This window comes from Orycteropus afer, unplaced genomic scaffold (genome assembly GCF_000298275.1).
Source record: "Orycteropus afer afer isolate SDZICR_OR568_19922 unplaced genomic scaffold, OryAfe1.0 scaffold00152, whole genome shotgun sequence".
Taxonomy (NCBI): domain Eukaryota; kingdom Metazoa; phylum Chordata; class Mammalia; order Tubulidentata; family Orycteropodidae; genus Orycteropus; species Orycteropus afer.
Genome location: NW_006921739.1, coordinates 2,723,903 through 2,747,797, shown reverse-complemented (window position 1 = coordinate 2,747,797; position 23,895 = coordinate 2,723,903). Strand labels below are relative to the sequence as shown.

The 23,895-nt window shown below is 36.1% G+C and overlaps 1 protein-coding gene across 1 annotated transcript in view; it reads left to right on the top strand.

The window, feature by feature from the left end:
• Positions 1-23,895, top strand: part of COL24A1 (collagen type XXIV alpha 1 chain) — a 586,013-nt gene that overhangs the window by 540,759 nt on the left and 21,359 nt on the right. The window contains exons 51-54 of the mRNA XM_007946195.1: positions 3,717-3,770; positions 10,112-10,147; positions 17,099-17,134; positions 17,235-17,261. Coding sequence (XP_007944386.1) covers positions 3,717-3,770; positions 10,112-10,147; positions 17,099-17,134; positions 17,235-17,261 — 153 coding nt within the window. The remainder of the gene's footprint in view (positions 1-3,716; positions 3,771-10,111; positions 10,148-17,098; positions 17,135-17,234; positions 17,262-23,895) is intronic.

Here is a 23,895-nt window from a genome sequence, read left to right as displayed (position 1 = left end):
CCCTGAGTTTCCCCTCCTCACCTAATCTCTTCGGCTGATTGCTCTTCTCTTTGGCTCCCTGGGTTTTACCCCTTTCTCCTGCTCTTCCGGCCTGCTACTCTGTGCTAAGCCCGTGCTTACCTTGCTCCCGGAGACCCGGTCCCTCTCGGAGGGTAACAAGGGAAAATGTTCAGTGCAGATCAGTGATAAACATAAACATAGTGGTATAGATAAACATAGACAATCATTACTCTTTGGGTCTACTTTATCTAAAGTCCATGTGTTATAGATTGAATTTTGTCCCCAAAAACAATGTGTCAATTTAATGGGCCATAATTCTCAGTGGTTTGGCAGTTATGTAATAATATAATCATCCCCCAGGATGTGATGAGCCAATTAGTTGTAAGGGGATTAGGTGGGTCACAGCTGATCCATTGTAAAGGGAATTCTCCTGGAGTGTACCTGCATCACCTTTTATCTCACAAGAGATAAAAGGAAAGAGAAGCAAGCAAGCAAAATAGAAGAGATCTCAGTACTACTAAAAAAGAAGAGCTGGGAATGGAGCATGTCCTTTGGACCCAGGGTCCCTATGCTGAGAACCTCCCAGACCCAGGAGAAAATTGATGCCAAGACACATGGAAATCTCTGAGGGATATTGTGCCTACAAATGTTGAAAGGAGACAAGGACTTCCCCCTAGAAGTGACATAGAGAGAAAGCCTTCCCCTAGAGCTGGCACCCTGAATTCAGACTTCTAGCCTCCTAAGTTGTGAAAGAATGGATTTCTGTTTGTTAAAGCTACCCACTTGTTGAATTTCTGTTGTAGAAGCACTAGATAACTAAGACAGAATTTGGTACCCGGAATGGGATGCTGCTCTAACAGATACCTAAAATGTTTACATGGTTTTGGAACTGGGTAATGAATAGAGGTTAGAAGAGTTTTAAAGTGCCTAATATTAAAAGGGGGAGCTCTGGTAGCGTAGTGCCTAAGGCACTTGACTGCTAACCAGAAGGCTGGTGGTTCAAACCCACCAGCCACTCCTCGGAAGGAAGATGGGGCCATCTACTTCCGTAGTGATACTGCCTCGGAAACCCAAGGAGGGGTCACCATGAGTTGGGCTGACTCGACAGCACATAACAACAACAACGATATTAAAAGGAGCTCTGGTGGTGTAATGCCTAATGCATTTGCCTGTTAACCAAAAGGCTGGCAGTTCAAACCCACCAGCCACTCCTTGGGAGGAAGGTTGGGCAATGTACTTCCATAGAGATACCACCTCAGAAACCCGAGGAGGGGTCGCTGTGAGTCGGATCTGACTCGATGACAGTGCATTTGGTTTTTGGTTTGGTTTAACAGTAAAAAACTTATATTGCCTTAAACAAACTGTGGAATTATGAACATCAAAGGAAGTTCTAGTGAGGACTCAGAAAGAAGTGAGGAGGACTATAACAATGGGGATGGCACGGACAGCAAGAAGCAGCAGCAAAGAACTATGAGACCAGCACAAAACAGCACAGAAGCTGAACCAATGAAGCAAGAGAGATGAGTGTCTCTGGGCCAAGGCTTACTGGCAGGGTAGGGTGCCTCCAGGCCCTTAGTAAATCTGAAGAGCCTTGTAACACTTGCACAAGCAGGGCAGAGCTGGGCTGGCCTGATAGGCCTAAGGAACCAAAAGGTTAAGAGGCCAAGAAATCAGGAAGCAAAAGATGAAGAGACAGGTAGCATGGGAAGCAGAGCATCCTTGGTCTCAAAAGTAGGGCCATAACCTCTAGGGTCTCAAAGAGTGGAATCATGGCCTGCTGCGTCCTGAAATATAGAGCTATGGCCTTTGGGGTTTCAAAGTATGTGGGGGGGGGGGAGCAGTGCTGCAGCCTTCTATATTTCAAAGAGTAAGATCTTCACCAACTCAGTTCCAGAGAGTGGGGCTGCTGTTTATGAGTACCAGGGGGATGGAGTAGATCCACTACCCAAATCTGAGGGGGTAAGACTGCCATGCATAAGGGACAGAAGAATGGGGCCTGTTAGGACTGAGGAGGTGGGTTTGTCACTCAGATGGACTAAGGGAATGGGATCTCCCAAAGCCAAGGAAGCAAAGTTGCCATCCCAGTGGGCCTGGAAAATAGAGCTGAAGCCTAGGGTCAAGGTGCCTCCCAGAATCCAGAATCCGGAAAGCATGGCCAACACCCAGAATCTGGAGAGAAGGGCCATTGCCTAGATGGTCTCAGAGAACAGATGATTATTTTCAAGTCTTGGAAGGGAATATAAATTTTTCCACTGGAGTTTGTACTTCTTCATTCCCATTATTCCTTCTTTCCCTTCAATTTCTCCCATTAGTAGTGAAGATCTCTACTGTGTGCTTGTTCCACCTGTGTACTTTGAAAACAGATTACTTGTAGTCTAGCCGTCACAGGTTCACAGATGAAGAGGAATTTTTCCCCAGGATAGAATTTGGCATTGGAGTTGATTTAAGACTTGTGGGAAGATATAATGGAGTGAGAGTGTATTGCACGTGGTAAGGGGACCAAAGGGTGGAATGTCATGGATTGAATTATGTCCCCAAAAAATATGTGTCAACTTGGCTGGGCCATGATTCTCAGTGGTTTGCCAGTTACGTAATGATGTATAACTCCCCATTCTTTTAATAAATCGTTATTTCAGAGAATTACATCACAGTTCAGTTGATTAACTTGATGCTTTCTTGACATTATTGTTTAGAGATAAACCAGTCTCTAAGACACATTTTATTAGATTAAGAAATCAAATTTCTTTATTTGATTACACATCTTTGAAATTTGGGTACCATGTTTATAAATTATCTATTTTTGTGTTTATAAAAATGATTCTATTAGCTTTACTTTTAGAATTTTAGGTAGTCTCACTCATGCTAGGTCAAGTTAGTATTAAAATTGTCTCAGTTACTTTATTAAAGCTATCAAGAAATCACATGCATTATAATTGTATTAATTGGTTATATTTCCTATACCTCTGCAAGAGTTAGAAAAATGAAAGCGTGTTAGTTATCTACATTTGTGTATTGTAGATTAAATGTGAGCTAGAACTACTGAAACTGGCAGCCATTGGGACTAGAAGTGGGGGTTCACAGATATTTATAGTCATTAGGAAGTGATAGGATCCACACCTAGTTTGGGAGGAATTGACCAGAAGTCTGGCCTAGTTAATTATCTTCATAGTCAAATAACATTTTATAGCTTAAAAAGCACTTTTCACATTTAATGGACCTGTTAAATAGGATTCTTATTTCTACTTTATAGATGGAAAAACTAAAGTTTAGTTAGTCTGTCACATATGATGTCCTCTCCAGTACTTTCTCTCTGTTCCATTTTGCATGTCACTCAAAAATCTGCTCACTCAACATCTCTAAAGAAATTTATTCACCAATTTATCCATCATTCTTCATAGTCTCTTTTTATATAATGTAGTTCCATTTGTTATGTAATGACACATATAAAATGACATCATTGAAGTTATCACCACATAAAAATTGAAATGTTGATTTATCATTTTGTTAAGGATTGAATAGCTGTAACTCTATTGATATAGGAAGCTATAATAACATGAAGAATTAGGTCACTGAGTAAGAACCCAAACTATTTTCTATTACGATTACTATTACCCAAACTATTACTATTCTACCACACACAAGAAATTCTCTAGGATTTTTATATATAGGATTTTATACTGGAAATTAGACTGACTGTTTTTCTTTTTCCCCAACAGGGAAAGACTGGCCCCTTTGGCAGAGAAGGTGTAATAGGCCCAACAGGTAGAACTGTAAGTTAGTCACAATCCAGGTCTCTTGTTTTCTTTTTCATACTTTTTATTTCCTTTAATCCTACTTTTAGAACAATCAGCAAAAGATCAGTCTGCATATTTGAGAAAGCTAAGGGCAAAAATATGTACTTTTTCTTAAAATGTGATTCCTTCAAATTTAGAGATCATGTGTATAAGGAAGAAGATGTATGAAAAAGTGAAGAAGGTGCTTAAAACTGGAATTGAAAAGGGAAAATAGAACTAGAAGTTTTTGAGCATTAGTATAAATAGGTGATCATTAAAGCAATAAATATGAATCTATTTTCTGAAGAAGAAAACACAGCAAAAGATGAACACCAAATTTAAGGCAAATTTAAGTCTTCAGAAGTACCTGCTGTAAGGGGAAAGATATAACTCTTGGGAATAGCAGGAAAAAACAGCAAAACAAGGTTAGAGATGAGGTTTCAAGAAAAGAATAGTCAATAGTGAAACATGAGAGAAATGCAATAGAAGATGGAGTACGGATTTCAGTGAAGAAGAAAGAAGCTAAAAATACTTAATAATAACTTCTCAAATTCTCACAGCGAACTTTTGAAGTAGATATTTCCATTTAACAAAGGAGGTAACAGGTGAGGTTCATGAAATTCCACAGTGCTCTTTTCACTCTATTCAAGCTATGTCTGTAATAGAGAAAACAGGACAGTGTGTACCAGTGCTTGTAGAAATTTTGCTGTGAAATAGAGAAATAAGGCAATGATTGGGGAGATGGTGAGTTCATAGGAGAGCTTACAATAGTGATAATAATGTAAACATACAAGAGAAGGAGCACAATAGAAAGTGTTAGATGGAGACTTGGTGAGGAAAGAGTCAGTCCTTACAAGAAATCAGTATTTTGAATTTTTTTAAGTGTTATATGTAGACATACAATGTTTGAAATTTAAAAATGGAATACATCGAGTATAAGTACAACTACTTTCTGACAAATTGAGAGAATAATTCAACATCAAAGTGACTAGATTTATAAGCAAAAGAAATGTATAGCACAACATTTCTCTAGACTTTCAACATTTACCACTCAGATTTATACAGTCTAAGTTGGAGATTATAAGTGGGAAAATTCTCATATTTCAGTAGGTGGTTTTTCATCAAGCTAAGAAACACATATTGTTCTCATTACTGAATGGCTGTTCTATGCTGTGAAAAATGTGAAATAATAATTAGTCAAGGAAACTGTGGTAAATAAATGGCTTAATTAAAATATCTTGCTGTTTTCTTTATAAATAATTCTTAAATTTTCTTATAATATTCAGTATACACATCAAGTTTTTCCATTTTCTATTTTAACATTCTAAGAAGAAACTTCTAAGAAAAGTTTATTAGGAGAAAATAAGCATTTGAGAATAGGCAAAAACATTTTGAAGAAAAAATAGTGGTGGGGAATTAATGTTGTTATGTGCCATCAAGTCGGACCCAACTCATAGCAACCCCCCTCCTTGGGTTTCTGAGGTAATATCACTACAGAAGTAGATTGCCCAAGGAATTTATGGGGGTTGCTTTTCCAAATATACAAAGTTATCATAAATAAACTTTATAGTCCTGCAAAGAAATAAACAAATAGATCAGTGTAGGATATTCAGTCCAGAAATAGATCTCAGAATATGTAAGAATTTAATAATAACAAAAATGGTGTATCAGGGTGATTTGGGACCCAAGTAATAGGAACCCTGAACCAAACTAGCTCTGACAATAAAGAAATTTATTAGAGGAAGCACAGAGACATTGGAAGGGCTTCAGATTAGGTTAATTTAGGGACTCGATCATGTTATCCTATACTGGGTTCTTTCCATATCTCTATTCTGCCATTCTGAATTGGAGTCACCTTGCTATAAATCTGAGTGTTGCCTATAAAATCAGGCTACAAGATGACTACAATTATCCAGACATACTTATTATCCAAAGTGAAAGCTATTTTGGCTCCATCTTGAGAAAAACAAAATTCTTTTCTAAAAGTCTCCCATTGCATTTCTTGTGTCTAATTGATTAGCGTTCAGTCATATGTCTATCCCACACCACTGCAGAGAAAGGAAATGGAAATAATTTGAGATTTGAGTTCTATTATTGCTATAAGAAATTGGAATCCTACTTCACAAGAATTTTTTAAAAAGACAAATTTCTAAAGACTTTAACATAAAAAATGAAACAGTAAAAATCTTAAATAATTCAGAAAATTAATACATAACTTAAGAGTTGAAGAGATCTTTTACATGGGATAGAAAATCTGTAAACTATAAAGGAAACATATTTGAGTATATAAACTTCTTAAATTTTATATAGTAAAAGATTACATAAGTCAAAAATAATGTGTTTGCAAAGTGTTTGCAAAGCATACAACATGTGACAGATTACTATACAAGGAGCTCTTAGAAATCCATGTGAAAAAATAAAACTCAATAGAAAAATAGATAAAGGATCTGAACAGGTACTTAATAGAAAAATAAATGCAAAGGGCCAATAATAAAAAGATAACTAAAAAAGGTCAACAATTACTTGAAAAGATGTTCATTTTTATTTTGAGAAATACAAATTAGTAATGTAACAGAGGAAATAGGACAGTGTGTACCAATGCTTGTAGAAATTTGGTTATGAAATAGAGAAATAAGGCAATGAGATACACATCTAACCTCTTAGAAGGACATGTAGGGAAAAACAGTACTCTCATTTACCACAGGTGGAAATGTGTATTATAGTCTTTTAAGAAAAATATTTGTTGAATATATAAGTACATATACCCTTTAACTAGAAGCCTAGTACTGCAATGGTAAAACATTCAGCTGTTTACAAAAATCAGCGGTTCAAACCCACCAGCCAATCTGAGGAGAAAAGATATGTGATCTGATTCCATAAAGATTTCAGCCTAGCAAACCCTATAAGGCAATTCTACTCTGTCCCAGGAGTTATAATCCACTCAACAGCACACAACAACAACCCTTTAACTAAGCTTTTCCACTTTGAGGAATTTATCCCATAGAAATATGAGCACCATTATACTAAGGAAACTTTACAAAGTTTTGTGTTGACAGAAAAAAAAAAAAACTGGAAACCATGTGAATGCTTATCTGTAGAAGAATGGTTGAATAAATTGTTTTACAGCCATAGCATCTTATACGTATATTAAAAAGAATTATTTATATCCAATCAGCTGAGTTACAGTTATTTTGTGATGTATTATTAAGTGGAAAAGCATGAGGCATAGAAGAGTACATCAAAGGACCCCAGGCTTATAAAACAACTAATACGTAAATGTATTTGTCAATAGTTTGTCACTAAAAGATATGAAAAAATTATGTATCAGGCTATTAATATTCCATTGGAGCTGGAGAAGGATTCTTTTTTTTTTAATGCTGTAAAGATCTCTTTCAAATGAATTTTGAAAACTTAATACCTTAGTTTAAAATAGGTTAAGGACAAGACAGAAATGCAGAAGAAGAAATATAAATGGCAATCACAATACAATATAAATGTTCTTTCATGTCAATCAACATGACAAATATTGGTAATATTGACATTGTTTATTTTTGTTTTGTTGTTATGTGCTGTCGAGTCGGACCCGACTCATAGCGACCCCTCCTTGGGTTTCCGAGGCAGTATCACTACGGAAGTAGGATTGCCCAACCTTCCTTCCGAGGAGTGGCTGGTAAAATATTGATGTTGTTGTTGTTGTTGTTATGTGATGTCGAGTCAGCCCTGACTCATAGCGACCCCTCCTTGGGTTTCTGAGGCAGTATCACTACGGAAGTAGGATTGCCCAACCTTCCTTCCGAGGAGTGGCTGGTAAAATATTGATGTTGTTGTTGTTGTTGTTATGTGATGTCGAGTCAGCCCTGACTCATAGCGACCCCTCCTTGGGTTTCTGAGGCAGTATCACTACGGAAGTAGGATTGCCCAACCTTCTTTCCGAGGAGCAGCTGGTGGGTTTGAACCGCCAGCCTTCTGGTGAGCAAGCAAGTGTCTTAACCACTATGCTACCAGAGCTCCCAAAATATTGATAGTACCTAATATTTAACAAACTGTATTGTAGAGAATTGAATAAAAATGTCAGTTTGTTAAATAAAATATGATAGTACCTAATATTTAACAAACTGACATTTTTATTCAATTCTCTACAATCAATTTTTATAATTTTTGTTATTTTAAAAAACCCTGTGCTAAACATCCTTGTACTCTAAAACTGATAAAAATTGTCTTCCAGAAAGTTTGTTTGAATTTGTACTCATGCCTGCAGTATATGAGTATGTATATTTCTTCTGATACATGCCATGTGCTATCATTCTTTGTCAATCTTCCAAGCTAAAAATATTACTAACTCTAAGTCTTTGCACATTTCATTATAATACTTATAACTGTTGTTAATATGCTTGACAAAGAATGATAACACATGGCATGCATCAGAAGAAATATACATACTCATATCATTGGATAGAATATGCAGGAATCAAATCAACTACATCTATGGAGAGAGACAACGGAGAAGCTCAATATCATCAGTTAGAACAAGGCCAGAGGCTGACTGTAGAACCAATCCTCAATTGCTCATATGCAAGTTCAAGTGGAAGCTAAAAACAAAAGAAGTCCATAAGAGCCAATGTATGACCTTGAGTATATCTCACTTGAATTTAGAGACCATTTCAAGAATAGATTTGATGTAGTGAACACTCATGACTGACGACCAGACAAGTTGTGGTATAATATCAAGAACACCATGCATGAAGAAAGCAAAAGGTCATTAAAAGGACAGGCAAGAAAAAAAAGACCAAATGGACATCAGAAGAGAATCTGAAACTTCCTCTTGAATGTAGAGTAGCTAAAGCGAATGGAAGAAATAATGAAACTAAAAAGCTGAACAGAAGATTTCAGGGTGGCTCACAAAGACAAAGCAAAGTATTATAATGAAATGTGCAAAGAAAGAGAAGAACATGCTTGGCATTACTCAAGCTGAAAGAACTGAAGGAAAAATTCAAGCTTTGTTGGCACTATTAAAGGATTCTATGGGCTATTCAGTGATGCAGGAAGCATCAAAGCAAGCATCAAAAGAAGATGGAGTCACTGTACCAACCACTGAATCAACCATTTCAGGGGATATCATAGGACCAAAAACCTATGGTATTTAAGGAAGAATTCCAAGCTGCAATGAAAGCAGCCTTGACAACCAAGGCTCCAGGAATTGACAGACTGCCAATTGAAATGGTTCAACAAACAGACGCAACACTGGAAGTACTCATTTGTCTCTGCCAAAAAGTTTGAAAGACAGTTACCTGGCCAATATACTGCAAGAGATTCATATTTTTGCTATTCCAAAGAAAGGTCATCCAATGGAATGCAGAAATCATCAAGAAAGATCATTAATATCACACACAAGTAAAATTTGTCTGAAGATAATTGAAAAATATTTGTAGCAGTATTTCATCAGGGAACTGCCAGAAATCCAACTTGGATTCAGAAGAGGATATAGAACATGGGATAACCTCGCTACTGTCACATAGATATTGGCTGAAAGCAGAGAATAGCAGAAAGATGTTGGCCTGTGTTTTATTGACTATGTAAAGATAATCAGCTGTGTGAGTCATAGCAAATTATGGATAACATTGGGGAAAAAAAAAAATGGGAATTCCAGAAAACTTAATGGTGCTCATAAGGAACCTGTACGTAGACCAAAAGGCAGTCATTCAAACAGAACAAGGGGATACTGTGTTTAAAATCAGGAAAAGTGTGCATCAGGATTGTATCCTTTCCCCCATACTTATTCAAACATTTGAAAATTTAATTACACTCTTCTAAACAATCCATGGAAATCAAAGAGGAAGTCTCAAGGGAAATTAGAAATTATTTTGAACTGAATAAAAATGTATATAGTATATACAAAATTTGTGAGATGCAACTCAAAAGGAGTAGGAAGAAAAGATGAAAGAAAGAGAAGAAACTGCCTTAGAAACAGGGTTTTCAAAGACTGAAGGAAGCAAATATTACAAGAATTTAGACTCTTAAATTTCCTTTCTAAACTGTTTTGTCTGTGGTTGTCAAATCAGCTGTTTTGAGGTAATAAACAATAAGTAGCTTTATATACCCTGTGTGGTTTTAATATAGAGCTAGGAATAGCAAAACAGACATCAAAATGAATTAATATGATATTTTTGTATTTCTTTGCTTTACATAGGAATAAAATACACTAAAATTTATATTAATAAACAACAAAAAAACTTTTTGATAACTAGAAAATATAAAAGCACAAATTCTCATGTTTCTGTGTACAAACTCAACTACACTAAACTAACATCTTTTTTTTTTTTTTTTTTTTTCTTTTTTAGGGACCCAAAGGTGAAAAGGGATTTAGAGGTGAAACTGTAAGTTTAACTAAATTTGTGGTTATAGTATCACTGTCAGTAGACTATAAGGTCCGTGAAAACAAGGACGTTGTCTGATTTGTTCACTAGTGTGTCTCTGACACTTTACAATAAAAATAAAATTATAATAGTTGTCAGAAAGTAGAACTAACCTGTCAGGCATATCACAGTAAAAACTTGGTAGGCTCTAAGCATGTTTGAAAATCTTCCAGTCATATTCTTGCCAGATCACTGTGTGGAATGGAATATTTGCCTCAGTAACAAAACCAAACCCAACCCACTGCCATTGAGTCAATTCCGACTGATAGTGATCCTTTAGGGCAAAGTAGAACTGCCACATAGGGTTTCTAAGGCTGTAAATCTTTATGGACGCAGACTGCCTCATCTTTCTCCCATGGAGCTGCTTGTAAGTTCAAACTACTGATCTTTTGATTAACAGCCCAACGCTTTAACCACAGCACCATCAGGGCTCCTTTTGCCTCAGCATTGTTGTTAGGTGCTGTCAAGTCGGCTCCGACTCAAAGTGACCCTGCATACAACAGAACAAAACACTGCCCAGTCCTGTGCCAGCCTCACAATCCTTGGCTATACCTGAACCCATCGTTGCACCCACTGTGTCAATCCATCTTCTTAAGGGCCTTCCCCATTTTTGTTGACCCTCCACTTTACCAAGTATGATGTTCTTCTCCAGGAAATGGTCCCTTGTGACAACATGATCAAAGTAGGTCAGACAAAGTTTGGCCACTCTCACTTCCAAGGAGCATTCCAGCTGCACTTCTTCCAGGACAGATTTGTTAGTTCTTTTGGCAGTCCATGGTACTTTCAGTATTCTTTGACGACCACAGCTCAAATGCATCAACTCTTCTTTGGTCTTCTTTATTCATTGTCCAACTCTCACATGCATATGAAGCGATCAAAAATACCATGGCTTGGACTAGGTGCAATTAGTCTTCAAAGAGACGTCTTTGCTCTTCAGCACGTTAAAGAGGGTTTTTGCAACAGATTTGCCTAATGCGATACATAGTTTGATGTCTTGACTGGTGCTTCCATTGGCGGCTTTTGTGGAACCAAGTAATATAAATCTTTGCTAACTTCAATCTTTTTTCCATGTATCATGATGCTGTTTATTGGTCCAGTTGTGAGGATTTTTGTTTTCTTTATGTTAACGTGTAATACATACTGCAGATTGTAGTCTTTAATCTTCATCAGTAAGTGCTTCATGTCATCCTCACTTTCAGCAAGCATAGTTGTGTCATCTGTGTATCGCAGGTTGTTAACGAGTCTTCCTCCATACCTGATGCCACTTTCTTCATTATATAGTCCAGCTTCAGATCTTTTACTCAGCATATAGATTGGATAAATATGGGGAAAGGATGCAACCCTGATGCACTCCCTTCCTGATTTTAAACCATGCAATATCCCCTTGTTCCATTTAAACGACAGCCTCCTGGACTATGTACAGGTTCCTCATGAGCACAATTAAGTATTCTGGAATGCTCTTTCTTCTCAATGTTATACATAATTTGTTATGATCCCCACAATTGAATGCCTTTGTATAGTCAATAAAACACAAGTAAACATCTTTCTGGTATTCTTTGCTTTCAGCCAAGATCTATCTTCCATCAGCATTGATATCCCTTGTTCCATGTCCTCTTCTGAATGCAGCTCACATTTCTGGAAGTTCTCTAATTCCTACTCATCTTGACATTTCAATTTAAAGTTCACTTGCTTAGGGTGGACTTGCTAATGTTTTGAGCCCACCCCATCCACACCCCTGAATGGGGTACCTGTACCCAGAACCTAGTACAATATCTGTCGCCTTTTCTTCAGTTCTTTACTTAAATATTTCCTGATTAGCCTATGTAAAATAACACTGCCCCACCTTTTTAAAATTCCTTATCTTTCCTTACTCCACTGTCTTACTGCCTGACCTTATTTATATGTTTTGCTTATTTTATCTCCAGTTGCTACAATGTAGGCTCCATGAACACAGGTGTTTTATCTACTTTTTGTTTGTTCATTTTAATATATGTCCCCAGTACCTAAAATAGTGCCTGTCCTATAGTTGATGTTCAATGAATATTTAATGAATTATTGATAAATGAATTACAGAAGGTTGAGGACACTGGACATGACTGCTGTTGTTGTTAGCTGCCATGTAGCAGGCTCACCACTCACGGTGACCTCATGTGTTGCACAGTAAAACTGCTCAGTAGGGTTTCTTAGCTGTTCTGTTTTTACTGTTCAGTAACTGGTACAAAGCATCTTTATATCATTTCATATTCTTTGAGTTCATTAATGTTTACAAGAGCTTTATTAATCTCTTAATTCCTAGAGATTATTCTATGATTAACTTAATCCAGAAAATTTGTCAGTAAACCTTTTCTGTTTTGGTTCTCTAGAAAAGCTTGGTTACATTTCTCACACTCTCATTATTTTATTTCTGATTTTTTTTTTTCAGATTTGTTATCTTCAAGTTGTTGTTGTTATTGTTATGTGCCATTGAGTCAGACCCAACTCATAGCGACCTCTCCTTGGGTTTCTGAGGCAGTTTCACTACGGAAGTAGATTGCCCAACCTTCCTTCCAAGGAGTGGCTGGTGGGTTTGAACCACCAGCCTCTGGTTAGCAGTCAGGTGCCTTAGGCACTATGCTACCAGAACTCCTATAGTTTAAATAATTGACTAGCTAAAGACAGTTTATAAATTTATAAAGTCATATAAGATACTTCACTCTACTTATAAAACTCGGAATTACAAAAATCCATGAAATTATGCTTTATAAATCTTCTTTTTAAATTTGCCTTGAAGTTGCTATAAGGATTTATGAAGCTATGCTATAATTACCAACTTTTATACCAAGAGCAAAGCATGATTCAGTGGCTTAAAAAAAAATACAGTTACAGCCATTACACAACACATGAAAATTACACCTTTAGCATAAATTTGGGTTTCCTATTAGAAAGCTTCATACCTTCTGCAATTTGACATTGTAAACTCTAGATTTGATCCACAGTGGGTCCTTTTCGCCACCAAGAGATCTGTTTCTGTCTTTGTCATGTGTGAAAAAGTTTCTTACCTGTTTGTTCTATACTTGCTCCATGTCTACCTACTTGTGGGAAATTTTAAAAGTAAGTCACTGGATACAATTTATATATTTTCTCTCAACAGAGCCAGAATTTTGAAGCATCCTAGGAAAACTTTCTAGTAGATTTTAAATTCTCCTGACCTCCTCTATTTCAAAACTATAGTAGTACGGGCAAATTAATTTGGGAAAGTTACAAAAATTTCCTGACTGCCATGAGAGCCCACACACTTCAACGGCATGACAGAATTTAACAGCAACAAATGCAAAGATTTCCAGAAATAATGGGTTACAATGAGAACAAAAGTAAAAATTTAACTGATCAGAAAAATAATTTCCCAGTGTCAGGTCATATAAAAAGGATTTTGACAAAATGTCACAACTTGAAGTATGTAACTCAGAACCATATGAGTAAAAAAAAAAATAAAAAATATAGGAAGTAATCCCAGCATGACTATTTAGATAAGCTGCTTCATTTTAATGAAATACTATTTAATGAAAAGCAATAAAGTGTTGAAAAAGCTCTTTGAAATTTTCTCAGATATTACCTCTAAATTAATAGGTCACAATTCTTGAATATCAGAATTATCTTATTTGTTTCCAAATGGAAAGTAAGGAAGAAGATTTGTAAGGAAAAACGAAATCATGAGATAACATGCCCTAAATATTAACAAATTAAGAATGTAAAGCAGATATGTATATATATCTTTCTAAAGTTCATAGATAGTATAATTCATTCATATGAAAAATTATCAAACTCTCTTTTAATTATAGTACACACTTCCCTTACGTTCATGCAACTTCTAACGTTAAATTCCTCACCTGTACATCTGTCCCTTCTGTCTCCAGATGTAAAGCACAAGGAAGAAAATAGATAAAAGGCTGAAAAATCATAATTCTAAAATGAATCTTGGAGATTATCTTCAACAAAACCATTATGTTATAGTTGAGATATTAAGAGCCAAATATGCAGGAACTTGGTCAAGGACACATAGAGACAAAACCAGAGCCTGGTTCCCATTCCCAGGTCTTTACGTCTCATATAAATCAAAATGTCTCTCAGAAAACAAGAGTTAGCAACTACCCACCTACGTGGCAGTTGATTACTAATGCTAATTAGTTGTCTTGCCCTGTGCCTTAAAGCTTGCTGATTCTCTCCCAATTCCATTACTGATTAATAAATCTTATTTAGTGTTACAGCTAAATTCCCAATTAAATTCTCCAAAGCAGTGGTTCTCAACCAGGAGCAAATTTGCAACCCTGCCTTCCCAGACATTTGTCAATATCTGAAGATATTTATTTGTTGTCACCACTAGGGAAAAGGGGGGAGTTGCTAGTGACATCTAGTGAGTAAAGGCCAGGGATGCCGCTCAACACCCTACAAGGCAAGCTTTTTTTTAATTTATAAATGAGAAAAGGAAAGCTCTCTGCAACTGAGAGCCAGGTGAAGCCAGCCTAAAGTAAACATCATGACGCTAAATGAATTGTATTTGCGTAAAGGTAAAGTGTAACATACTCAAGTTCCTGCGTACCCATCAGTATTTTTAAAGCCTAATGATGAAATATGCTACTTTTGTAGAATCATATGTAAATTCTGAGGTTAAGTGAAAACTGAATCTATTCAAAGTCAGTGCTTTCACTTAGCCAAGTAACACTTCACACATTAATTTGAAGCTCGACTAAGAAATTAACACGGACATAGTTTTATTATAAACTGCCTTATATAACATAGAGAGGGAGTGATTACTTCTCCTGGATGGTATGTTACCTAAAAGAATATAAACAGCTAATAAAATGTTACATTGTTGGAATCATATCTTGTTTTCCTTGACCTCTTGTTCTGTTCCACGCAGTTGTTACATTGGCTTGTCTTTGTTGGGTTTGAAGTATTTCATTTGATCATATTTGTGATGATCTGACTTGTATTAGGTAACCAGCTGAAATGTACCCCCAAAAAAATCAGCAGTAGGAATAATTTCTTCCCTCTATGATAAATCCTTCTTTCAAAATCAAAGATAAGATATATATTTTGTACTTCAGCATCAGTGAGATTTTCCAAAGGGCAGAAATATACAAAGTGGGATGGAATGTCATAATTGTTTATTATTTTTACTGTGTTGATCCAGAATGGAGAAACTTTCAAAGCCAAATTCACTCAGCCTCAATATATTTAAGGATATTTCCAACTTGAAATTTCTGTAACTTATCATACAGCTTCTGCAGTACAAGTTTTGTCCATTCTCTACTTAAAATTGTGATCACAAACCATGCAAACTAAGAAATGTCCAGGAGACACAATGCTGGAGTACTTTACCCTTTTAAAGTAACTATGTGTTGTCTGTTTTAGCTGTCACAGTATATTTAGGATCAATCGCTCTTGGCAATAAAAGATACTTAATACTAAGTCAAGCATAGCATCAACATTTTACAAACTCAGCTGAAGACAAAATTTGCTTTGTCATCTCTTGACCATATTCTGAGTTTCACTCAATATGGTCTTAATATTCAATTGACCATCAAGCAAACAAAATTTTTGAGCAGACATACAAAGCCTCCCTGTATTATTGACAACGATTGCTATTGCTTTGAAAAAACAATTTTTGAAAAATGTCTGTGTAACTTTTGATACTTTATTCTACGTATTTTAACAACTCTAATTTCTAAAGTAATGCCAATTAATTTCACATTATTAATTTATTTAATATTTCCATAACAGTTATTGAACACATACTGTGTATTAGGCTCTGTTCTCATTCCAGACAATAAAAAGGTGACTAAGATACCTTAAGGATCATTAGCCACTTCCCGGTGTGTTATGTACCATGGAATGCAGAAAAGTTGATTAGTTGGGAAAAAGGGAGGGAAAAAAAAATTTTAGGAAGTATTAGAATAGGAATGGGAGTTCAACAGGTAGAAAAGGTAGGGAACAGCATTGCTGGTCAAGGAAATAGCACATATATGAAGATTCAGAGATCGACATGTAATTGGTTATATATGAAGTATTGGCTATGTTGGGGAAAGTAAATGAAAGTGAGGATAAACCTTGGAGAGGAGGCAGTGGTGAAAAGTGACTAAAATCATGTACTTTTGTGTCCAATGGACTTGAATTTTAATCCTAGCTCTGCTCCATATTCATATTCCATTTCCTTAATTGTAAGATGGAAATATAGCACACAGCTTGCCACATACTGAGTCCTCAGTAAATGGTAGCTACCACCATTAAGAAGTTTGTATTTTATCCTCTAAACAATAAAGAGCCATTGAATGATGTTAAATAAATAATGGCAGCTTAGATTTGTATTTTATAAGTAAAAGGTAGTTAGCACAGAGGAGAAAGTAAACAGGTCTCAAATTAGGAGTCCAGACAAAAAAATGATCACGCTAAACTAAGACAGTTACTGTTACTGTGGGGTTGAAAGGAGAAAAAAAAAGAAGTGTTTTGGAGAGACTTGAAAGTAAAATCAACAAGATTTGTTAGTTTATAGGAGAATGTTGAAGAAAAGGGAAGTGGTGTCAAAGAATACTTTGAAATTTCTATTGATTATTAGGTGGATGGTAGGTAGGAAGAACAGGAAAAAAATACTTTATATTAATCTTTTTTGAAAGCCACATTCATAATAGTTTGTTAAAATGAATAAATTCCATTTCTGGTAATATCAGTAAAACAGGAAAGTCCTATCTGCTTGTTCACTTTTATGTGTGATCGCTATGTCTAAGAATGTGTGAGTTTGAAATACAAAAACAACTTTGAAAACTTATGACTTCCTGTATACAAAAAGACCAGTGATAGAAGTTGAATCTTAGTTCTCTTGTTCATACCAAGCAAAAATATAATTTGCATATTGTGCCTTATTTCTATTTCTTCCAGGGTCCCCAAGGACCAAGAGGCCGGCCTGGGCCTCCAGTGAGTTTATTTAACTTTGTATCTATTTACTGTTGAAGTTTATATGCTTGACTGGTTTTGGATGTCTACTAAATATAAGTTTTAAAATTTTTTGTTATAGGGTCCACCTGGAGCACCGGGTCCAAGAGTAGGTTTTCTTGGTTTTGTTTCTTTGTTTTTGTTTTAATTTATCATGTTATATTAACATTTCAAAGCTTCTTACTTAACTCTCTTATGTTAAAATGTGTCACTCTTGTCTACCTCTGTGCTTAGAGTGGCTGGTGAGTTTGAACCGCCAGCCTTGTGGTTAGCAGTCAAATGCCTTAGGCACTACGCCACCAGAGCTCCTGTTTTATTATATTATATTAACTTTTCAAAGCTTATGTTAACTCTCTTATATTAAAATGTGTCACCCTTGTCTACCTTTGTGCTTTGTTGCTAATCTGATATAGACCTGACCCAACTGTACTGCTTGGAAATCTAAGCCTCAGACTTTTTATCTATAAAATGGGAAAAGTATCTCCTACTTCCTTGGGTGGTTTTAAGGATTAAATAAGAAGTAAAGTACTAGCAAAGTGGCTGAAACATAATAAGTACTTCAAAAACTGCTAACTTCCTCCATTTCTTCCTACTTCCACATCCTAGCTCTCTTCATTTAAAAATATTTTAGAGTTTTTTGGTTGGTTTGTTTTGTTGTTATTATTTTTGTTATTGTTGTTTTGCCAACTAGAGTTATCCACTTTTCATTTAGTGGTGACTGTAGGAGCCCTCACACTTCTCACATAATTGTTTATTATCTAACTTCTCACATAGTTGCTTATTATCTAACTATTACAGCCTAGAATTTGCTACCCTTACTTAGAGGCCCTGCTTCTATTAATTCAGTTATTATCTCTTGACCTCTGATGTTCCAAGCTTGTTCTCCCTCTTGCCTTCTATCAACTTTCAAGATTCAGCAATCTCTGCTTTCTACAAAAGGTCTCCTTCTACCACCACACCCATTTATACTCCATTGCTACAGCCTCCAGGCCAAATAAAATAGTCCTTGGTCACACTTCCTGCCTGGAGGAAGTTCATTATTGGGTAGACTGTTGAGTTGCCCCATTAGCCAGTCTTGTGCCTTCCAAATTTTACTTATTTCCATATGCTGATCTGGTGTCAATTTGGTCTTCATTAGTTCTAATTGGTGGATCACTGCAGTCTACTTTAACAGGCCAGAAAATTTTATTCCCCTCAGCTTTGAATTGGGGACAAGGAATAAATTTAAAGTGAAGTGCCTCAAGCAAGATTGTCTTTTTGAAAACAGGAGACTCTTTTCTCTGATTTTTTTAAAAAATTACTCCCCCTTACTTTCATTGACTGATTGAAACCCTCCCTTTGTGAACTTCAATGGAAATATCTTTCTTCCATTTGCATATCGTGTTCAAATTACTCCTCATTCTCTGTTTTTCCTTTTCTCCTGTACTCCTACAATGCATAGATTACCAGTACTCTCACCAATTGCCTTCACAATGTATAACTTTGATATATCATAACATCCTTTCCAAGAAATAATGAATTATAAAAGGTCATGGATCATTGGAAAATTAGAGAGTTGCTTAGTAGAAACTGTATGTTTAAATGTCAAAATTTGGTGAATCATATCTCTGTCTTAGAAAATTTTTATATTTCTTTCTACCTACCAAGAATGACCACCATCATCTGTCAGTTTGTCATACTGTGGGGGCTTGTGTGTTTCTGTGAAGCTGGAGGCTGTGCCACCAGTATTTTGGGTGCCAGCAGGGTCACCCATGGGGGAGAGTTCAAGCTGCACCAAAGGAACTGGCAAAAAACAAGATTCCAGGAATTGACACAATACCGACTTTGATGTTTCAACAAATGGATGACACACTGAAGACACTTATTCTTCTATGCCAAATAATTTGGAAGAAAGCGACCTGGCCAACTGACTGGAAGAGATCCATATTTGTGTCCATTCCAAAGAAAGATGACCCAACAGAATAAGGAAGTTATCAAACAATATCATTAGTATCAAACTCAATTAAAATTTTATTAAAGATAATTCAAAAATGGTTGTAGCAGCATATCGACAGGGAAATGCCAGAAATTCAAGCCAGATTCAGAAGAGGATGTGGAATGAGGGATATCATTGCTGATGTCAGAAGGATATTGGCTGAAAGCAGATACTGGAAAGATGTTTACTGTGTTTTATTGACTACACAAAGTCATTTGACTGTTGTGCATCATAACAAATTATGGATAACATTGCAAAGATGTGACTTTGAAGAACAGGATGTGCCTAACTCAAGCAATGGTCCTGCACCATCCTCACAATCCTTGCTGTACTTGATTGAGCCCATCGTTGCAGCCACTGGGTCAATCTGTCTCACTGAGAATCTATCTTACCCATAGAATCCTTCAATGTTGCAAGTCAGGGCTTAAATTTTTTCCAAAAAATGCCAAGCATATTCTTTCCTCTTGGTTTCCTAACTCCGGGTCTCCAGGTCTTTATACAGTCCATTATAATACTTTACTTAGTCTTCTCAAGCTGCCCTTTGAATTATTCTGTTCAGCTCTTTTGCTACATCATTTCTTCAATTCACTTTAGCTACTCTCTGTTCAAGAGCAAGTTTGAGAGTCTCTTCTGACATCCATTTCAGTCTTTTCTTTCTTTCCTGTCTTTTTTAATGACCTTTCACTTTCCTCATGCAGGATGTCCTTGATGTCATCCCACAAATCATCTGGTCTTTAGTCACTGGTGTACAGTGTGTCAAATTTATTTTTCAGATGGTCTCTGAATTCAGTTGGGATATACTTAAGGTGGTATTTTGGCTCTCATGAACTTGTTTTAATTTTCTTCAGCTTCTGGGTAAACCTGCGTAGGAGTTACTGATAGTCTATTCCACAGCCCCTTGCCTTGTTCTAACTGATGAAATTGAGCTTCTTCTTCATAGTATCTTTCCACAGATGTAGTCATTTGGTTCCTGTGCATTTCATCTGGCAAGGTCCATGCATGTAGACACCTTTATGTTGTTGAAAAAAGGTATTACAATAAATAAGTCATTGGTCTTGCAAAATCAATTATGCAGTCTCCAGCATCATTTCTGTCACCAAGTCTGTTTTTCCCAACTGCCAACGCTGCTACTTTATTTACAACTTTCACATTTCGATCACCAGTATTTATCAATACATTTTGATTTCATGTTTGGTCAATTTCAGACCACAAAAGTTGGTAAAAATATTCAATTTCTTCATCTTTGACTTTAGTGGTTGACATGTAAATTTGAATAATAATAGTGTTAACTAGACTTCCTTGTAGGCATACAGATGACACCCTAACACTGACAACATTGTACTTCTGTATAGATCTAGAAATGTTCCTTTTCACAATGAATGCAACACCATTCCTCTTCCATATGTCATTTCCAGCATAGTAGAGTATATGAGTGTCAGATCCAAAATATCCAGTACCAGTCCATTTCAGCTTGCTAATGCCTGGGATATTGATCTTTATGTGCTCCATTTCATTTTTGATAACTTCCAATTTTCCTAGATTCATACTTCATACATTCCACATTCAGATTACTAGTGGGTATTTGCAGCTGTGTCTTCTCATGTTGAGTTGTGCCACATCCACAAATGGAGGTCCCAAAAGCTTTACTCATCTACTCATTAAGTTGGACTCTGCTTTGAGGAGGAGCTCTTCCCCAGTCATATTTTGAGTGCTTTCCAACATGAGGAGCTCAACTTCTGGCACTGTATCAGACAATGTTCCACTGCTATTCGTAAGGTTTTCAGTGGCCAATTTTTCCACAGATGGCCTGTCCTTCTTCTTACTCTGTCTTAGTCTGGAAGCTCTGCTGAAACCTATCCACCATGGATGACGCTGCTAGTATTTGAAATACTGGTGGAATAACTTCCAGCATCACAGCAACATGATAGCCACCACAGTACAACAAGCTGACAGACGAATGGTGGTCCTTCTTCTTGGCCTATATGAAAACAGCTTTCTGTACATTGTTTTTCTAGGAATTGCAGAATTCATCCTGCATTCTAGGAAAGTGGCATTGTAGCCCTGAGAATAAGACTTGTAGAGCAAAAGTCTAAATATGAGAGGATACCTATATATCTTTTCTGAAGTCGATGTAGGATCAAATACTTCTTAATTCCATCCCCTCTTCAAATTGCAAAATAAAAGCAACCACTTCCCTTTCTTCTTTCATTCTCACTTATTTTCATGCCAGTTTCTCTGAAAATAGAGGCTATATATTTATTATTATTATTATTTATTTTCCATTCAAGCCCTTAATAAATGTCTGTTGAAAAAATAAATGTATGAGTACAAGAAAGCAAGCCAAGTCACTTAGAAAACTTCTGTGAGCACTTCCAAGCTGGAAGACTTCACTTATTTTTAAGAAACCAATGTCTAGAGTGTAATAGGATCACAGAATTAGACCTAAAAGTCCTCTTACTAATTTTCTAGTGATTAATTCAGAGTACGAGTTGGGACTCTTTAGTCAGTGGATTATGAGACCAAGTGAATCTCATTCAGCATTCTGAATGAAATGGAATGGAATAGAAAAAATATATCATAGGGAGTGACTGCTTAATGGGTATAGGGTTTCTTTCTGGTGTAATGAAAATGTTCTGAAATTAGATAATGGTGATGACTGCATAACATTCTCCATGTGTGTTTCACAGATTGTTACAAACATTTTGTTAATGTCTAGGGTTCATTCTGACAATTTTTCAGTTTTCTCATTGCTTTTATAAAGCAGAGAAAATACTACACTATTTTTGCAATCACCTACATCTCTAGCTTTGAGTAAATATCTGTGGTGGTTAAGTTTGTGTGTCAACATGGCTAGGCCTGGTTGAGTGGCTGGGCAGCTGGATGCAGTTACTCCCCATAGTAAACTGGTTATTAACTCCATGGTGGAATGTATTGGAGCAGCTGAGTAGCTCCTTTAGGGATGTGGTCTGCTTCCCATATATAAGCAGCAGCTTTGGGAATGGTCTCTAGCATATGGCATGCTTGAACCCTGTATGTAGCCATGTTGTTCAGCAGCCTGCCATGCTCTCCCGACCTTGGGCCTTCTAGCCTCCCGAACTGTAAGAGAATAAATTCCTGTTTGTTCAAGCCCTCCCATCTGTGGTATATTCTTGGCAGAGCAGCACTAGGTAACCAAAACAATGTCCTTTTAATATTTTGTGTAATGAAATGGAAGAACACTTAAAACACTTGTGCTGCATACTGAAGTACAATGGTTGCCTATTGAACTAGCTGCTTTTATTATGGAACACCATTTTCACCTGACAGACTAATAATGTTATTCATACAAGTTTTTTGGCATATATTTCTTTGGAAAAAAAATGAAGTGAGTCTGTCATTTAAAGGAAAACACTTGATAGAATGTGATAAAATTTAAGCTTTTAAGCAAACAAGAAATTCAGAAAACTTGTATCTACTGTATGAATTTGACAGCTTCTCACTGGTTAGATTTTTCTAGTAAGATAGGTGGAAATGTTAACAAATGTAATTTTTTATTATTACATAATGAAATGTTTCAGTGTTTGGAAGATCTGCATAATTTTGTGAACCAGTATTTTCAAAATGATTAATGTATGATGCTAACAAAATTATTCATCAATTAAAAAAATCCTTCCAAGTTTAAGATACATCAATAGATTTTGATATAAAAGTACAAAAAGTTCATTGAAAATGTACGTATTGTTGAATTGGCAAATATTTTGTAATGTATATTCTTACCACAAAAAAGAAAAGTCCATTGATACCATTTTCAGATTCCACATTGCAACTACCACTTGCCAAATTTGAGTGTAATGTCAAAGAAGAATATCCACAATAATCTGAAAAGGCTGTTAAAATATTCTTTTTCCAGCTACTTTATGAGACCAGATTTGTTTCATGTATTTCAACTAAACTAATATGTCACAACAGATTGAAAACAAAAGTAAATATGAGAATCCTGCTGTATTCTATTAACCCAGCCATTAAAGAGATTTACAATGCTATAAAACAGTGCCAGTGTTTTTACTAACTTTTCTGTTTTGCAAAACACAATTATATTTCAGAAAAAAAATATTTACATTAACATATAATGGGCTTATTGTTATTTTAGAGGAACTAACAAATACATAACAACAACAACAACAACAAATAGTTTAAAATTTTGTTTTAATTTCTAATATGGTAAATATCAAAAGTTACAACTGACCTAAACAAAAGCTCTTCAAGGCCCTCAATAATTTTTAAAGTGCCAAAAGCCCCTGAATTTGAGAAGTTCAGGAACTGCTATGCTAAATTTTCTAAGATTAAAGCCTTTCATTACGAATAAGCAAACAACTGTTGTTGTTGTTGTTATGTGCCATCGAGTCAAACCTGACTCATAGCAACCCCTCCTTGGGGGGTTTCCAAGGCAGTATCACTATGGAAGTAGGTTGCCCAACCTTGCTTCCAAGGAGTGGCTGGTGGGTTTGAACCTCCATCCTTCTGGTCAGCATAGCAGTCAAGTGCCTTAGGCACTATGCTACCAGAGCTCCTAAGCAAACAACTAGAAAATATAAATGTGATCCATTGTTTAGTACTGAATTAATCCCATTTTTCATGTGGTACATTTTCTACCTAGTACTGCTCTGACAAGAATATACCACAAATGGGATGGCTTAAACAAACAGGAGTTTATTCTTACAATTTGGAGGCTTTAAGTCCAAGTTCAAAGTGCCAGACTCTAGGGGCTGGGTGAAAGCCCCTCAACCTT